Here is a 15,833-nt window from a genome sequence, read left to right on the forward strand (position 1 = left end):
TCCAGGTGGGGGTGGGGGAGAGGAAGAAGCCAGCCACCGCGATGTCCAGGTGGGGGTGGGGCAGAGGAAGAAGCCAGCCACCTCGATGTCCAGGTGGGGGTGGGGCAGAGGAAGAAGCCAGCCACCTCGATGTCTATGTGGGGGTGGGGGAGAGGAAGAAGCCAGCCACCGCGATGTCCAGGTGGGGGTGGGGGAGAGGAAGCCAGCCACCTCGATGTCCAGGTGGGGGTGTGGGAGACCACCTCGATGTCCAGGTGGGGGTGGGGGAGAGGAAGAAGCCAGCCACCGCGATGTCCAGGTGGGGGTGGGGCAGAGGAAGAAGCCAGCCACCTCGATGTCCAGGTGGGGGTGGGGGAGAGGAAGCCAGCCACCGCGATGTCCAGGTGGGGGTGGGGGAGAGGACGAAGCCAGGCCACCTCGATGTCCAGGTGGGGGTGGGGCAGAGGAAGAATCCAGCCACCGCGATGTCCAGGTGGGGGTGGGGCAGAGGACGAAGCCAGCCACCGCGATGTCCAGGTGGGGGTGGGGCAGAGGAAGAAGCCAGCCACCGCGATGTCCAGGTGGGGGTGGGGCAGAGGAAGAAGCCAGGCCACCTCGATGTCCAGGTGGGGGTGGGGGAGAGGAAGAAGCCAGCCAGCTCGATGTCCAGGTGGGGGTGGGGCAGGCCACCGCGATGTCCAGGTGGGGGTGGGGAGAGGAAGAAGCCAGCCACCGCGATGTCCCCGCGATGTCCGCAGGCCCTGCGCGATGGTGGTCCCTGACTTTGAGCTCATCTGCGAGATCATGCTGGTGGCCGAGGGCTTTCTGGAAGCCCGCCTGCTGGCCCGGAAGTTCATCACGCTCTACACCTTGTGCAAGGAGCTGCTCTCCAAGCAGGTGCGCGCCGGGCGGGCGGGCAGGGGAGGGCGGCCCCGCCTGAGTCCCTGGAAGACGACCCGACGCCCGCCCCCACGACCCGCAGGACCACTACGACTGGGGGCTTCGGGCCATCAAGTCCGTGCTGGTGGTGGCCGGCTCCCTGAAGAGGGGGGACCCCACGCGCGCCGAGGACCAGGTGCTCATGCGGGCGCTGCGGGACTTCAACATCCCCAAGATCGTGACCGACGACCTCCCGGTGTTCATGGGGCTGATCGGGGACCTCTTCCCGGCGCTGGACGTGCCTCGGAAGCGAGACCTCAACTTCGAGAAGGTAGCCGTTCCCCAGCGCCGGGGCGGGGGCGCGAGGGTCACACGCTGCTGCCAGAAACCCCCTGGAGCCACCGGCCGCGCCTCTCTCGCCCTGGCCAGCCCTGCCCTCTCCTTGCTGGGGGTCACCTGGCCTGGGGCTGAGGCGGCTGAGGGTGAAGCCGCTGACCCCGCCCCCTCCTGAGGTCGCACAGGGCGGGGCACAGACCACCTCCCGCCTGCGCGCGCGTCTGTGCCTGGCCAGGTCATCAAGCAGAGCGTGGTGGAGCTCAGGCTGCAGGCCGAGGACAGCTTCGTGCTGAAGGTGGTGCAGCTGGAGGAGCTGCTGCAGGTGCGGCACTCGGTGTTCGTCATTGGCAACGCGGGCAGCGGCAAGTCCCAGGTACGCGCACCGGCGGGGTGGCCTGGGGGCCTTCCCCTGTCCCGCACCACGGACTCCCCCCAGTGCATCCTGGGAGTGCCCCCAGCCCAGAAGGAGTCAGGAACGGGAGAGTGGCCACAGGTCCTGGTCCCACAGATGAGGCCCTCCTCCCGCCTCCCCTGCACACCTGTCCGTCGCCTCCCTCCCCGAGGCCCCCACCCTCCTGCCTGGCATCCACCAGCACTGGGGGGTTGTACACCAGCCGAGCGCGGAGCTTGGCCCTGACTCGGTCGTCAAAGACCCTTCCCATGACAGAGCAAGCAGTGGACGCGCCTAGCAAGTTCTTTGTAAAAGACAGAAACTGTGTGAACTCAGGTTTCTTTAAAAAAAATTAATAATAATAATTGATTTGAAAGTGAGAGGCCGGCGCCGCGGCTCACTAGGCTAATCCTCCGCCTGCAGCGCTAGTCCTGGTCGGGGCGCCGGATTCTGTCCCGGTTGCTCCTCTTCCAGTCCAGCTCTCTGCTGTGGCCCGGGAGTGCAGTGGAGGATGGCCCAAGTGCTTGGGCCCTGCACCCCATGGGAGACCAGGAGGAAGCGCCTGGCTCCTGGCTTCGGATCAGCGCAGCACCAGCCGTAGCAGCCACTTGGGGGGTGAACCAACAGAAGGAAGACCTTTCTCTCTGTCTCTCTGTCTCTCTCACTGTCCACTCTGCCTGTCAAAAAATAAATAAATAATAAATAAAAAAATGAAAGTGAGAGTTTGAGATAGGAGAGAAGTCTTCCATCCGCTGGTTCATTCCTCAAATGGCCACAACGGTCAGAGCTGTGCCAATCCAAAGCCAGGAGCCGGGAGCTTCTTCTGGGTCTCCCATGCAGGTGTAGGGTGCTTGGGCCACCTTCTTCTGCTTTCCCAGGCCATAATAGAGAGCTGGATCAGAAGTGGAGCAGCCGGGACTTGAACCGGTGCCCACATGGGATGCCAGCACTGCAGGTGGCAGCTTTACCGGCTACCCCATAGCAGCAGCTTTACCCGCTGTGCCACAGTGCTGGCCCCAAACCCAAGTTTCTAGAAGTGAACATGTACGAGGGTTCTTCGAAAAGTCCCTGGAATGATGGAGGTGACAGATGAGCTTATTTTGGCGCAAACACATCTTGGAATCCACACATCGCTCTCTCCATGAGCATTGCCCGTGACCATTCTGAAGGCCCCTTGGGACACACACGAGGTCTCCTCCCGGGCCCTGAACTCGCCCGGTCCAGGTGGAGGGGTGTGGATGGGATTCCCCGCCACGCTTTCCCGCGAGCTGGGTCACCTGTCCAGTGAGCAAGAAGCTCAGGGGGCGGATCTTTCCGGCTCGGCACGGCTGGCCGCTGAGCCCCGTGTCCTGCGCATGGTCGGTCTCTGCCTACGTAAGGGGCCCCCCACGAGCCATCCTGGATCTCGCGAGGTCAGGTGCCCCGCTGTGCTCCCTGAAGGGCCTGGGGCGAGTGCTCCAGGCGGGGAGTCACACAGGGACCCTGTGCCAGGTCCTCAGGTCCCTCAACAAGACCTACCAAAACCTGAAGAGGAAGCCGGTGGCCATCGACCTGGACCCCAAGGCCGTCACCTGTGACGAGCTCTTCGGCATCATCAACCCAGCCACCCGGGAGTGGAAAGACGGTACCAGGGTGGGGGCTGGGGGGCCGAGGCTGGCCGCAGGGCTGCATCTGCTGGTCACCATGGTGGCAGGGGCCTCACCTGCTGGTCGCCATGGTGGCCCCAAGGCCGCACCTGCTGGTCACCGTGGCCCCAGGGCTGCACCTGCTGGTCACCGTGGCCCCAGGGCTGCACCTGCTGGTCACCATGGTGGCAGGGGCTGCACCTGCTGGTCGCCATGGTGGCCCCAGGGCCGCACCTGCTGCTCAGCGTGGCCCCAGGGCTGCACCTGCTGGTCACTGTGGCCCCAGGGCCGCACCTGCTGGTTACCATGGTGGCAGGGGCACCTGCTGGTCACCATGGCCCCAGGGCCACACCTGCTGGTCACTGTGGCCCCAGGGCTGCACCTGCTGGTCACCGTGGCCCCAGGGCTACACCTGCTGGTCACCGTAGCCTCAGGGCTGCACCTGCTGGTCACTGTGGCCTCAGGGCTGCACCTGCTGGTCGCCATGGTGGCAGGGGCCACACCTTCTGGTCACCGTGGCCTCAGGGCTGCACCTGCTGGTCACTGTGGCCCCAGGGCTGCACCTGCTGGTCACCGTGGCCTCAGGGCTGCACCTGCTGGTCACTGTGGCCCCAGGGCTGCACCTTTGGCTGCTGCGCTCAGTGTGCTCGCATTCCTGACACCCACCAGGCTCCAGAGAACACGAGGACTCGTGGTTGAGCTGGGGGGGGAAGGGGGACAGGCAAACAGGCGGTACATAACGATGGCACCACACAGGGATCCCGGGGCCATCTGAGGGCCCTCTGATAGCCACAGGCAGCACAGGCACACGGGGCCAGGGCAGGAGCGGCTGTGAGTGGGGGCCACCCCTTCACCAGCCAGCTCCTGGATGCAGGAGGACGGGCCCCTGCGGGAGGGGGCGTGGGGGCCCTGACGCTGCTCGTGTGGGGCGGCCTCGGCTCTGCCCGCTCGTCCCTCTCCCTGGCTCAGCCTTTCCCTGTGACGCGCGCCCTCCATGGAGCCGTCTGCAGGGTCGGGGCTTCAGTTGTCCCGGGCGGGGCCTGATGCAACACTGAAGACGCCCAGCTGAGCTTTGCAGAGCGAGCGAGGAGGGGCTGTGCGGGGCGTGCAGGCGTGGGGCAGCCGGGAAGCGAGCCAGACAGCCACAGGGCAGGGGTGGAGGCAAGGTTGTGGAAGGAGCCCCCAGGGGCCAGGAGGAGGGAGAGAGCTCAGTCCCCACCTCCTGCCCCGAGGCCTCTTGGTCCCTCTGACGTGGGCGCAGGCCTCCTCCAGGCGGGCCCAGGAGGTGACAGGAGAGTGTCCCCCGCCCCCAGCACTGTGGGGGACCTGGCCCCTGTGACACCGCCTGCTCCTCCCAGGCCTGTTCTCCACCATCATGCGAGACCTGGCCAACATCACTCACGACGGCCCCAAGTGGATTGTCCTGGACGGGGACATAGACCCCATGTGGATCGAGTCCCTCAACACCGTCATGGATGACAATAAGGTTCGTGGCTCCCAGGGGATCTCCCTAAGAGGCAGAGCGCGAGAGCGGGATTCTTCTATCCGCTGGGTCACTCCCCCAGTGCCCACAACGGCCAGGGCTGGGCCAGGCTGGAGCCAGGAGCTCCATCCAGGTCTCCCACGTGGGTGCAGGGGCCCTAGCACTCGGGCCATCACGGCTGCCTCCCAGGGTGTGTTAGCGGGAAGCTGGACTGGAAGTGGAGCAGCCAGGAGCTGAATAAGGCACCCGACGTGGGGTGCAGGGGCCCCGGCAGCGTCCTAACCGCAGCCCCAATGCCCACCCCCCGACGCTGGGCAGACCCCAGTCACGGGGAGGGAGGGCGGGGGGACCCACGCGGGAGAAGCCAGTCACAGAGGTTTCCCACGGGTGGTGCAGGATGGCACAGCCCCGTCCTGTGTGTTCTGGGGCAGCCGTGTGGGTTAAGGGTAAAGAAAGCAGCCCCCCACGTACACGGTGGCACAGCCCGTGTCCTGGAGGGCCAAGGCGGCGTCCGGAATTGTCTAGTTGATTCTCGATGAGGGTTCGAGGAGGATGAGGATTTCCGGGGTGGGGGAAGGGTGAGGGTTCATAAAAGCAAGTTCAATGTCAGAACCGTGGGTCCCGTCCGGAAGTCACTCTGTCCCAGGGTGCACTGGGGCTGCTCCCGGCTCTTCCAGGAGTGAGCCCCCACCACGAGGCCTCTGGGAGCCCCTGATGCTGACAGCCCCCCCCCCCGGGCTCCGCCAGGTGCTCACCCTGGCCAGCAACGAGCGCATCCCCTTGAACCGCACCATGAGGCTCGTGTTCGAGATCAGCCACCTGCGGACGGCCACCCCGGCCACCGTCTCGAGGGCCGGCATCCTCTACATCAACCCCGCCGACCTGGGCTGGAACCCGTGAGTGCGGCTGCGGCTTGCGCGTCCAGAGCCAGGTGGGCGAAGGCCAGGCCCAGGGAGACCTCAGAGCCGCGCCTTCGCTTGTCCTGTGATAAACGGCGCGTGCTGGGCCCTCGCCGGGCGCTGCAGCCGCGATGCCGAGAGGATGGGGTCGGACACGGGAGTCAGTGATGCCGTCGCCGGGTGGCTGTGACACGTGTGTGCCAGCCCCACGTGCTGATGGGAGAGGGGCTCTCCCGGCCACGAGACAGGAAGACTTCCAGAGGGCTGAGGCCAGGGCTGCTGGCCAAGCAGGAGGGAGCGTCCCAGACGAGAGCCCACGTTTCCAGGACCTGAGGGGCACGCGTGGGGTTCCACGCTCAGAGCCCACCCTGCACATGCTGCCGCTTTGGGCCAATCAGCCTCCCTCTCCGGCCTCCTTTTCCTCCCTCGGGCGCTGGGTCAGACGCCACAGGGCTCGGCGAGACGCTCCCTCCCAGGGACACCCACTCACGGGGCCCGGGAGCCGGGAAGGAGAGCTGGCTGAGAGGGAGGGCCGTTCCCGATGCCGGCGGAGGGAGCGAGGCTCTGTTTTAGTGCAGGCGCGGTGTGAGCGTGGCGTGGGCCCCGGGGCACAGACGCCGGCCAGCTCTGCGGGGCGGGGCCCTGGCCAGGCTTCTGAGCCCTGCCGAGAGCGGTTTTCCCAGATCCTGGGGTCAGTTAAACCCTTTTAATTCCATCAACCTTGACCAAAGGCAGCGGGTATAGGCCTCAAATAGAAAATTCTTTAAATAGACAGATGCATAAAACCTCCCCAGGGAAGCCTGCGCCACGTGGGCTGCCGTCCAAGTCCCTCGTTTTGGGGGACCAGAGCTGTGGCACAGCGGGTCAGGCCAGCGCCTGTGGCACCAGCACCCACACGGGCTCTGGCTCGTGTCCCAGCTGCTCCACTTCCGATCCAGCGCCCTCCTGGTGGACCCGGCGCCACCCAGGCGGCCACCCTGCCAGAACCACGTGGGGGGCAGGGATCGGGGGGGGGTGCCGGGCAGACCCAGGGCAGCAGCCGCCACCACCCTGCCCCCCGCCCCGCCCAGGGTGGTGAGCAGCTGGATCGAGCGGCGCAAGGTGCAGTCGGAGAAAGCCAACCTGATGATCCTCTTCGACAAGTACCTGCCCACCTGCCTGGACAAGCTGCGCTTCGGGTTCAAGAAGATCACGCCGGTGCCCGAGATCACGGTGATCCAGACCATCCTGTACCTGCTCGAGTGCCTGCTCACGGAGAAGACGGCGCCGCCCGACTCCTCCAAGGAGCTGTACGAGCTCTACTTCGTGTTCGCCTGCCTCTGGGCCTTCGGCGGCGCCATGTTCCAGGACCAGGTGCGGGCGGCGGGCACCCGGCTCCCCTCCCACCCCGCCCCCCGGGCGCCCCCTGGTGAAGCCCCTGCCGGCCCGTGTCTCTCACAGCTTGTGGATTACCGGGTGGAGTTCAGCAGGTGGTGGATCAACGAGTTCAAGACCATCAAGTTCCCCTCACAGGGGACCGTCTTCGACTACTACATCGACCCTGACACCAAGAAGTTCCTGCCGTGGACGGACAAGGTGCCCACCTTCGAGCTGGACCCCGACGTCCCGCTGCAGGTCCGCACGGCTGTCCTGGGCGCCGGGGCCGCCCCTGCGCGCTGCAGCCCTGCCGACCCCTCCCCTCCCGTGCCCTCCCCCAGGCCTCCCTGGTGCACACCACGGAGACCACGCGCATCCGCTACTTCATGGACTTGCTCATGGAGAAGTCGTGGCCGGTGATGCTGGTGGGCAACGCGGGCACGGGCAAGTCGGTGCTGATGGGCGACAAGCTGGACGGCCTGAGCACCGACGACTACCTGGTGCAGGCCGTGCCCTTCAACTTCTACACCACCTCGGCCATGCTGCAGGGTGCGCGGGGGCACAGCCACCGGCCTGTCCCCCAGGGGAGGCACAGCCAGGACCCCTGCCCCGTGCGCCCAGGCACCTGGTGGAGGGGGCGGGTCCCCCGGGAGCCTCCCTCTTCCCCCCTTTGCCTCCAACAGCTCCATTTACACTCCCTGGGCCCTGGGTCCACTGAGTCCTGGGGCAGCGGGGAGGGTCCAGGCCCCACCCCTGCCCCCTGCATCGGGTGCAGCTGAGCCTCTGCCCTCGGCAGGGGTGCTGGAGACCCCCGCCCCCTCCCTCGAGGTGCTGAAGACCCCCACCCCCTTCCTCGGGGTGCTGGAGACCCCTGCCCCCTCCCTCAGGGTGCCGGAGACCCCCGCCCCCTCCGTCGGGTGCAGCCGAGCCTCTGCCCTCTGCAGGGGTCCTGGAGAAGCCGCTGGAGAAGAAGTCGGGGAGGAACTACGGGCCCCCCGGCACCAAGAAGCTCATCTACTTCATTGACGACATGAACATGCCCGAGGTGGACAAGTACGGGACGGCGGCCCCGCACACCCTCATCCGGCAGCACATGGACCACGGGCACTGGTGAGGCGGCTGTGGGGCGGGGCTGCAGGGCCCTGGGGCACGCCCAGGACACGGGAGACGTCACATCGAGGTCTCCTAGCCTTGCCTAGCAATGCAACCAGGCCAGCTGCTGTGGCCTGGAGCCCCCAGTGGGCTGGGGGACAGACTGATGGCCCCCAGCCAGTGACGTGTCTGTGCCCTGGGGTGAGGGGGTGCGTTACAGAGGGAGGGGCGAGCTCCCAGGAAAAACGCCCAGCGGGATGTATCCCGGGGAGGCCGTGGGGCAGCTGGGAGCGGAGGCTGAGTCAGGGCTGGCCGGGGGGCCTCTGGGGTCAGGCGTGCTGGGCGGAGAGGGCCCCGTGCAAAGGCCCTGTGGCAGGAGGGTGTGACACGTGGCGCGAGCGAAGGAGGCGGATGTGGTAGGAGCGTGAGGCCGGGGCGGCTGGACAGAGCGGTTTTCTCCCAGGGGCACCGGGAAGCCCGGCTTGCAGCTTCAGGTTTGCAGCTCGGAAAGCTCAGAACATCCCGTGCAGCCCCCGCGTGAGATAAGCGAGCAGTCAGGCCGCGCCGGGATCCCTGGGACCGAAGCCCCGGAAACGGAGGCGCGGGGCAGGGTCTCCGCTCCAGGAAGAGCCAGAGCGGGCGTTCGGGCAGAGCCGTCTGCCCCGTGCCTGCCTCCGCCCCCTGCACGGCCCTGACTCACTGCGCCAGGCCGTGACGCCCGAGGGTGCGGTGGGCTGTGAACAGGGCAGGGGCGTGCGGCAGCGCTCCGGGGGGCCCTGGAGGGCCGTGCATCTGAACACAACGTACCAGGTGTAGGGTGGGGGCGCAGAGACCTGCCCCCGGTGGCTCTGCTAGGAGGCTGCCCCGGCTCCCCCACAGCCCCTTCTGAACCTTGATGTCCCTGGGGTTCACCGGCCTGTGGGAAACTTGCTGAGACTTCCGTGGCCTGTTCCCGAGACGGGGCCTCCACGCCGGCACGCTCGAGCGCTGGGTTCCCTCCCTGAAGTCCTGGGGAGGCGGCTGAAGGAGACTCCGGGGTGCGGGAGATCCTCCAGAACCCCCGGTGAGGGTGGCCGGCTGTCGGTGAGGAGAGGAGGCGCCCAGGGTGCAGCCGGCACACAGACCGCGGGCCAGAGGTGACCTAGGAAGGAAACGGAGGCGGAGCCGGCGCTGTGGCACAACAGGTGAAGCCACCTTCTGCAGCGCCGGTATCCCGTATGGGCACCGGTTCAAGTCCCGGCTGCTCCACTTCCCATCCAGCTCCCTGCTGGTGCACCTGGGAAAGCAGTGGAAGATGCCCGAGTGCTTGGGGACCTGCACCCGCATGGGAGACCCAGAGGAAGCTCCTGGCTTCTGCCTGGCCTTGCGGCTGTCATGAACCAGCAGACGGAAGAACTGTCTCTCTCTCTGCAACTCTTTCAAATAAATAAATCTTAAAAAAAGAAAAAAAAAAAAGGAAGAGAACAGCCCTGTGAGTGGAGGACAGATTCGTCTCAAACAAATTTCCAGAGCATGAACCAGAAGGGAAAACGTTGGTTAAGGACAGTTTAGGTCTAGGTCAGGGTGAAGACTGCGGACCCGCGGCAGAGAGCTGACGAGCCGGAGGATTGCTTGCCGTGTGTGCACTGACCGTGGATTTGCACTTGGAACCCAGAGAGAATCCCTGCAGGTCAACAGGGGGCAGCAAACCCCGCCAGAAGAAAAGGCAGGGGGCTGGCGGCGCGGCACAGGGCTGAGCCACCTCCTGCGAGGCCAGCGTCCGTGTCAGGGGTGGTAGCTCCAGTGCCGTTCCAGCTCCCTGCTAAGGCGCCTGGGAAGGCAGCAGAGGGCGGCCCAAGTGCTCGGGGCCCGGCCACTCACGTAGGAGACCAGGATGGAGCTCCTGGCCTCGGCCTGGCCCTGGCCCCGCTGTTGCGGCCGTCTGGGGAGTAAAGCAGCAGACGGAAGATTCTCCCTCTCCCCCTCTCTCCCCCTCTCCCTCTCCCCCTCTCCCTCCCTCCCCCCTCTCCTCCTCTCCCCCCTCTCCCCCTCCCCTCCTCTCCCCCTCTCCCCCTCTCTCTCCCTCTCCCTCTCTCCCTCTCCCTCTCCCCCCTCCCCCTCTCCCTCTCCCCCCTCCCCCCTCCCTCTCGCCTTCTCTCTCCCTTTCTCCCCCCCACCTTTGAAATAAATAAAAAAGCTTCTAAAAGGCACTTAAAATGCGTAATAGGGAAAACCCCATCAGGTAGCAAAAGCAAAAACTCACGAACTCTGTGTCCTTCCGTCAACGGGAGCCCCTGGAGGCTCAGCCAGCGCCAGACGTCAGGGAAGGTCTCGATGTTGACCAGCGGCGTCCGTCAGGGATCGCACCGCCAAGCACCCCCGCCACCCCGAGAGCATGCCAGGCCCCGCCATGTGCTGTGTGGTGTTGGCTCCCTGGGCCGTCCCAGGAGCCCACGGCTCGGGCAGGGCCGCAGGGCCACAGGGAAGCCCCCAGCTGAGCCCCACTCCCGGCCGCCTCCTCCAGCTCACTGTGGCGAGCAGGAAGTGACCTCCGCGATTTCTCAGCTCCCCCACGCTCACGGTGGGGGGGGGGGCTTGACCCGGCGGGGTGCTCCTGGGGGCCCCTCCAGGTGGGCGGCACGGCCTGAGCGCCCGCCTCCCTCGCACAGGTACGACAGGCAGAAGCTGACGCTAAAGGACGTCCACAACTGTCAGTATGTGGCCTGCATGAACCCCACCGCGGGCTCCTTCACCATCGACCCCAGGCTGCAGGTGAGCCGGACGTCCCGGGTTCAAGTCCCGGCTCCAGCCCCAGGTCCTGCCTTCCTGCTAATGCGGAGTCAGCGGTCGTGGGACCACAATTTGGGTGCAAAAAATTCTTGACATCCATGCGTATGAGGGATCTGCAAAAAAAATCAGCAAATATGTATTCTGAAAAAAGAATGCTCGCATTTCACAACTTTTTCCACCAAAACAGCTTTGGTTCCGTTGTCTGTGTGAATCCGTACGATCAGTGTTTAAGGCAATTTAAAGTTTATTCGAATTAACCAATGCGAGGCACAGGGACTAAATCTGCCCTCTCTGACCACACACACAAGAACCTGACCATGGGTGGGGGTGGGGGTGAGGGTGAGGGTGTGGGGGGGTGGGGGCCGGCCTGAGGCTGGTCCCGGCACCTGCCTGACGGGGGCTCGCGCCCGCTCCGGGCAGCGCCACTTCTGCGTGTTTGCCGTGAGCTTCCCCGGCCAGGAGGCCCTCACCACCATCTACAGCACCATCCTGACGCAGCACTTGTCCTTCCGCTCGGTCTCCCTGGTGGTCCAGAGGATGAGCAGCCAGCTGGTGGCCGCGGCCCTGGGTGAGCGGGCCGGCCGCACCCTCCCCTCCCGTGGGAGACACCTGCTCCTAGTGGGGGTGGCGCCACCTCCTGGTCCCGTGGGAGCTTGAAGCTCGGCTCCTGCGGCCACCCAGAGTGAGGACCCGTGCGTCTGTGCCTCCGCCAGCCCTGCACCAGAAGGTCACGACGACGTTCCTGCCTACGGCCATCAAGTTCCACTACGTCTTCAACCTCCGGGACCTCTCCAACATCTTCCAGGTACTGCTCCCGCGGCTGCAGCCAAGCCCCTGACGCAAAGGCGCTCGCGTGCCCTGCTGCACTCGGGAGAGCCAAGGCGGCTGTGGGCTGGAGACGGCGGTGGGCCTGGTGGTGGTGGCGGTGATGGCGGTGATGATGGGGATAGGTGGTGGTGGTCATGACGTGGTGATGGTGGTGGGAACAGTGGTCGTGGTGATGTGATGGTGGCAGTGGTGATGGTGAGGGCAATGGCGGTGGTTGTGGGGACAGTGGTAATGGTGATGATGGTGGTGATGGTGCTGTGACCCTGGTGGTGGTGGTGGTGACGTGATGGTGATGGTAGTGGTGCTGGTGATGACAGCTGATGGTGATGGATGGTGATGGTGACGGTGACAGTGATGGGTGATGGTGATGGTGATGATGGTGACGGTGACGGGTGATGACGGTGACGGTGATGGTGATGATGGTGACGGTGACGGGTGATGACGGTGACGTGATGGTAATGATGGTGACGTGATGGTTATGATGGTGACAGTGATGGTGACGGTGATGGTGATGATGGTGACGGTGATGGTGATGATGGTGACGGTGACGGGTGATGACGGTGATGGTGATGATGGTGACGGTGATGGTGATGACAGCTGACGGTGATGGGTGATGGTGATGGTAATGGTGATGGGTGATGATGGTGATGGTGACGGTGACATGATGGTGATGATGGTGACGTGATGGTGATGATGGTGACGGTGATGGTGACGATGGTGGAGGTGGTATTGCTCCCTGCCGTCCGTTGACTGCTTAACCGAGCGAAGCGCTGGCCTTGGCCCCTTACGCTGCCATTTTCTCCTCCAAACAACACGGGAGGTTGGAGCCTGCAGTTTGCCCGTCTCCCCGCCTTACGAGCTGGCTCAGACGGCAGGCTCTCACAGAGGCCCGCTCGTCCTCACGGACCCTTTGTCCGTGCTGTGTTCAGCCGCCGACAGCACATGCACTGGGCGACTGCCCGCTGACTTGTTGGCCTGGTGTGGTCACCCGCTGCAGTGTGAAGTCCTCAGAGGCAGGGTCTGTCCTGTGGCCGCTGTGTCCCCAGGGCCCTGGCCAGGCAAACGGAGCCCCAGTGTACACCTGCCAGACTTGGCTAGCACGTGGCCGAGCCGAGACTTGGCCCAGACGGGTTTGCCGTGGAGCCCACACTGGTGCCCTGCAGCTGTGCTGGGCCTGGCCTCCCTGTCCCTCCCCGGCCCCAGGCTGTTAGAGGAGCCCTCGGCCCTGTCTTGTGAGGTAGACTCCCCCGTGTGTTCAGCACACGCGCTCTCTGGCTCCCGGCTGTGTCGGACCTCCGAGAGCTGCGGCTTCCCAGGCCCCGAGCAGACGCGGTATCGACAGCCCGGCAGGTCACTGGCCGGGGGAGCGGCCGCCCTCCCTCTGGGGGGTGCTGGACTCGCCCTGGTGACACAGCTCTCGCCGACCTGGCTGTCCTGGGTGGGGCAGGGACTCTTGTTCTCCACAGCGGAGCTCCTGAAAAGCCCCCTGGACCTCGTCCGCCTCTGGCTGCACGAGGCGGAGCGCGTGTACGGCGACAAGATGGTGGACGAGAAGGACCAGGACACCCTGCGCAGGGTCACCATGGCTTCCACCAAGAAGTTCTTTGATGTGAGTCAAGCACAGGTCCCGCCGCGGAGCCGGGGAGGCTCCGGGATGCAACCCCAGCCCCGGTGGAAGGACCCCTGGGCGCACCTGGGGGGAGCCATGGGAGGCCCCACGGGAGGCCCCGCGTGATGCCTCTGTCACGTGGCCGTGGACTGAGCGAGGAGGCTGAGGGCGTGATGAGCTCCCAGCATGCTCTGCGGGGGTGTGTCCCGGTGGTCCTGGTGGAGTCCCTTTTTCGGGCATGGACGCGGTCCTGATGTGGCGGAGGTGGAACCTTGCACCAGTGGGGTTTGCTGGGTGGTGTGCAGAGCCCACAGCAGCTGCGGCTGGGGACCCTGGGGTCCTGGCCTGGCCTCCTGGGGACCCTCAGGCCAGCCTGGCTGCGTTAGTTCCCCGTGAGTCCAGGGCGGCGAGACACACGGCTCTTCCCTCTTCCCTCTAGGAGCTCGGCGATGAACTCTTGTTTGCCAGACCAAACATCTTCTGCCACTTTGCCCAAGGGATCGGCGAATCCAAATACTTGTCCGTCACGGACGTGGCTTACCTGAACAAGCTGCTGGTGGACGTCCTGGACAGCTACAATGAGGTCAACGCGGTCATGAACCTGGTGAGCCCCTGGCGGCCCCCGGCGCCCCGCCCCAGCGCGCACATGTGCACCCCCGCCCCAGGGGGCTGGGTCCCATCGGTACTCTCGGTGCCACGAGAAAGCTTCATGTATCGGCTGGGCACCGTGAGAAGTTCATTAAAACCACTCGGTGTGTTGGAATAGGCATTGTTTAAAAGATCGATTTATTTACTTGAGAGTCAGAGTTACACAGAGAAGGAGAAGCAGAGAGAGAGAGGGAGAGAGAGAGAGGTCTTCCATCTGCTGGTTCACTCCCCACTTGGCCGCAATGGCGGGTGCTGTGCCGATCCGAAGCCAGGAGCTTCCTCCAGGTCTGCCATGCGGGTGCAGGGGCCCAAGCACTTGGGCCATCTTCTGCTGCTTTCCCAGGCCACAGCAGAGAGCTGGACCGGAAGTGGAGCAGCCGGGACTTGAACCAGCGCCCATATGGGATGCCAGCCCTGCAGGTGGCAGCTTTACTGGTTATCCCACAGCGCCGGCCCTGGAATAAAATTAGTGAAAATTTACAGACCCTTTGTTTCTGGAAGTTTTCATGCAATATTTTCAGACCTCGGTCAACCGTGGCTAGCAAACCTCGGCAGTAAAACCACTGCGGGGGGGGGGTGTCTATGGCTGACGCCCCAAAGCCCCCCCCTGGGGGGGGAGGGGCTGCGGGGCTGGGGCAGAGCAAGGCCGCCACCCGGGGGACAGGCGCCGGTTCCCGCCCGCGCCGGCTCCAGGCCCCTCTCCGCCCCGCCAGGTGCTGTTCGAAGACGCCGTGGCGCACATCTGCCGCATCAACAGGATCCTGGAGTCGCCCCGCGGGAACGCCCTGCTGGTGGGGGTGGGCGGCAGCGGCAAGCAGAGCCTCTCGCGCCTGGCGGCCTTCATCAGCGCCCTGGACGTCTTCCAGATCACCCTCAAGAAGGGCTACGGGATCCCCGACCTCAAAGTGAGTGGCGGGCGGCTGCCCTGGGGGCGGGGCAGAGCACTGGGGCGGCCCCAGCAGCCCCCGGGGAGGGGCTCTGTCTCAGGCGCAGCGGGCAGCCCACGGGCTGTGCGACCCAGGCCGGGGCTCCAGGCTGCTGGGAGCCCTGCCCAGCCCTGCGGGCGGAAGGACTCGGAGTCCCCGCCCGGTGTCCAACCATGTGCCTGGGCTCTGGCCGGGACCCGGCGTGAACCAGAGGATCACGGGTATAACAGGTGTCCGTGGCTGCCACCTGCCGCTGCAGCTTCCTGTGGATTTCTCCTTTCCTTCCCTTCTCCCAGGCACCGGGCGCCGTCACACACTCTCGGGCCAGCCCAGGTCACCACAGGGCAGCGAGGGGCCCCGAGGTGGTGTTGACCACGTGGCGGCGTCACAGGCCTGCGGTGGTGCCGGGGCAGCCAGGCCAGTGCCAGAGCCAGAGCCAGAGCGGGGGCCCTGACAGTCCTGCCCACTGCGCAGGACCCGAGGCAGCGGCTGGGGCGCGGGGGGCGAGGCGTCCACTGCTCCCCAAGCGGATTCCGCTCTGTCGGTCAGCACTGTCCACGCCCTAGGTCTCCTGGGACGTGAGTGCCCCAGCGCACAGCGCCTCCCAGCTCTGAGACTGACGCGGCTTGCTCACTGACCACGGGTGCTGGACAGTAAGGCTGACCCCGCCGTGGGACCCTGCGGCAGTTCCGGGGCTGTGACTGTCACAGCGCGCTAGGAGCTGCGGGCGCCCCCTGGAGGGACGCCAAGTGCCCTGTGCAGACCCCATCACTGTGTGGGCAGAGGCGGGGGCGCCGGCACTGCTCGGGGACCGCGTGGAGGACAGTCTGAGGATGCAGAGACTTCCAGAGGTGGCCCCGGGAAGCAGCGGACACCAGGCGCTCGGCTGGGCTCTGGAGGCAGGATTGACCGCCTTTCGTACGCCCACAGCTGGACTGCACCTGCTCTCCATCCTGGGAGTGCGTCTGAGACGGAGCCATAAGGATGCCCCGTCAGCCGCGGGAGGGGCCGCC

At 65.6% G+C, this 15,833-nt stretch overlaps 1 protein-coding gene across 1 annotated transcript in view; it reads left to right on the plus strand.

Moving 5' to 3' along the window:
* The window catches only part of DNAH17 (dynein axonemal heavy chain 17), an 81,340-nt gene that overhangs the window by 40,088 nt on the left and 25,419 nt on the right, over nucleotides 1-15,833 (plus strand). The window contains exons 38-53 of the mRNA XM_070060216.2: nucleotides 738-876; nucleotides 962-1,189; nucleotides 1,430-1,567; nucleotides 3,077-3,209; nucleotides 4,569-4,696; nucleotides 5,441-5,589; nucleotides 6,663-6,945; nucleotides 7,033-7,206; nucleotides 7,290-7,497; nucleotides 7,893-8,058; nucleotides 10,689-10,791; nucleotides 11,230-11,377; nucleotides 11,523-11,614; nucleotides 13,085-13,246; nucleotides 13,686-13,850; nucleotides 14,608-14,799. Of these exons, the coding sequence (XP_069916317.2) occupies nucleotides 738-876; nucleotides 962-1,189; nucleotides 1,430-1,567; nucleotides 3,077-3,209; nucleotides 4,569-4,696; nucleotides 5,441-5,589; nucleotides 6,663-6,945; nucleotides 7,033-7,206; nucleotides 7,290-7,497; nucleotides 7,893-8,058; nucleotides 10,689-10,791; nucleotides 11,230-11,377; nucleotides 11,523-11,614; nucleotides 13,085-13,246; nucleotides 13,686-13,850; nucleotides 14,608-14,799 (2,608 nt within the window). The remainder of the gene's footprint in view (nucleotides 1-737; nucleotides 877-961; nucleotides 1,190-1,429; nucleotides 1,568-3,076; nucleotides 3,210-4,568; nucleotides 4,697-5,440; nucleotides 5,590-6,662; nucleotides 6,946-7,032; nucleotides 7,207-7,289; nucleotides 7,498-7,892; nucleotides 8,059-10,688; nucleotides 10,792-11,229; nucleotides 11,378-11,522; nucleotides 11,615-13,084; nucleotides 13,247-13,685; nucleotides 13,851-14,607; nucleotides 14,800-15,833) is intronic.

This window comes from Oryctolagus cuniculus, chromosome 17 (genome assembly GCF_051225735.1).
Source record: "Oryctolagus cuniculus isolate XC-2025 breed Fujian yellow rabbit chromosome 17, ASM5122573v1, whole genome shotgun sequence".
NCBI lineage: Eukaryota > Metazoa > Chordata > Mammalia > Lagomorpha > Leporidae > Oryctolagus > Oryctolagus cuniculus.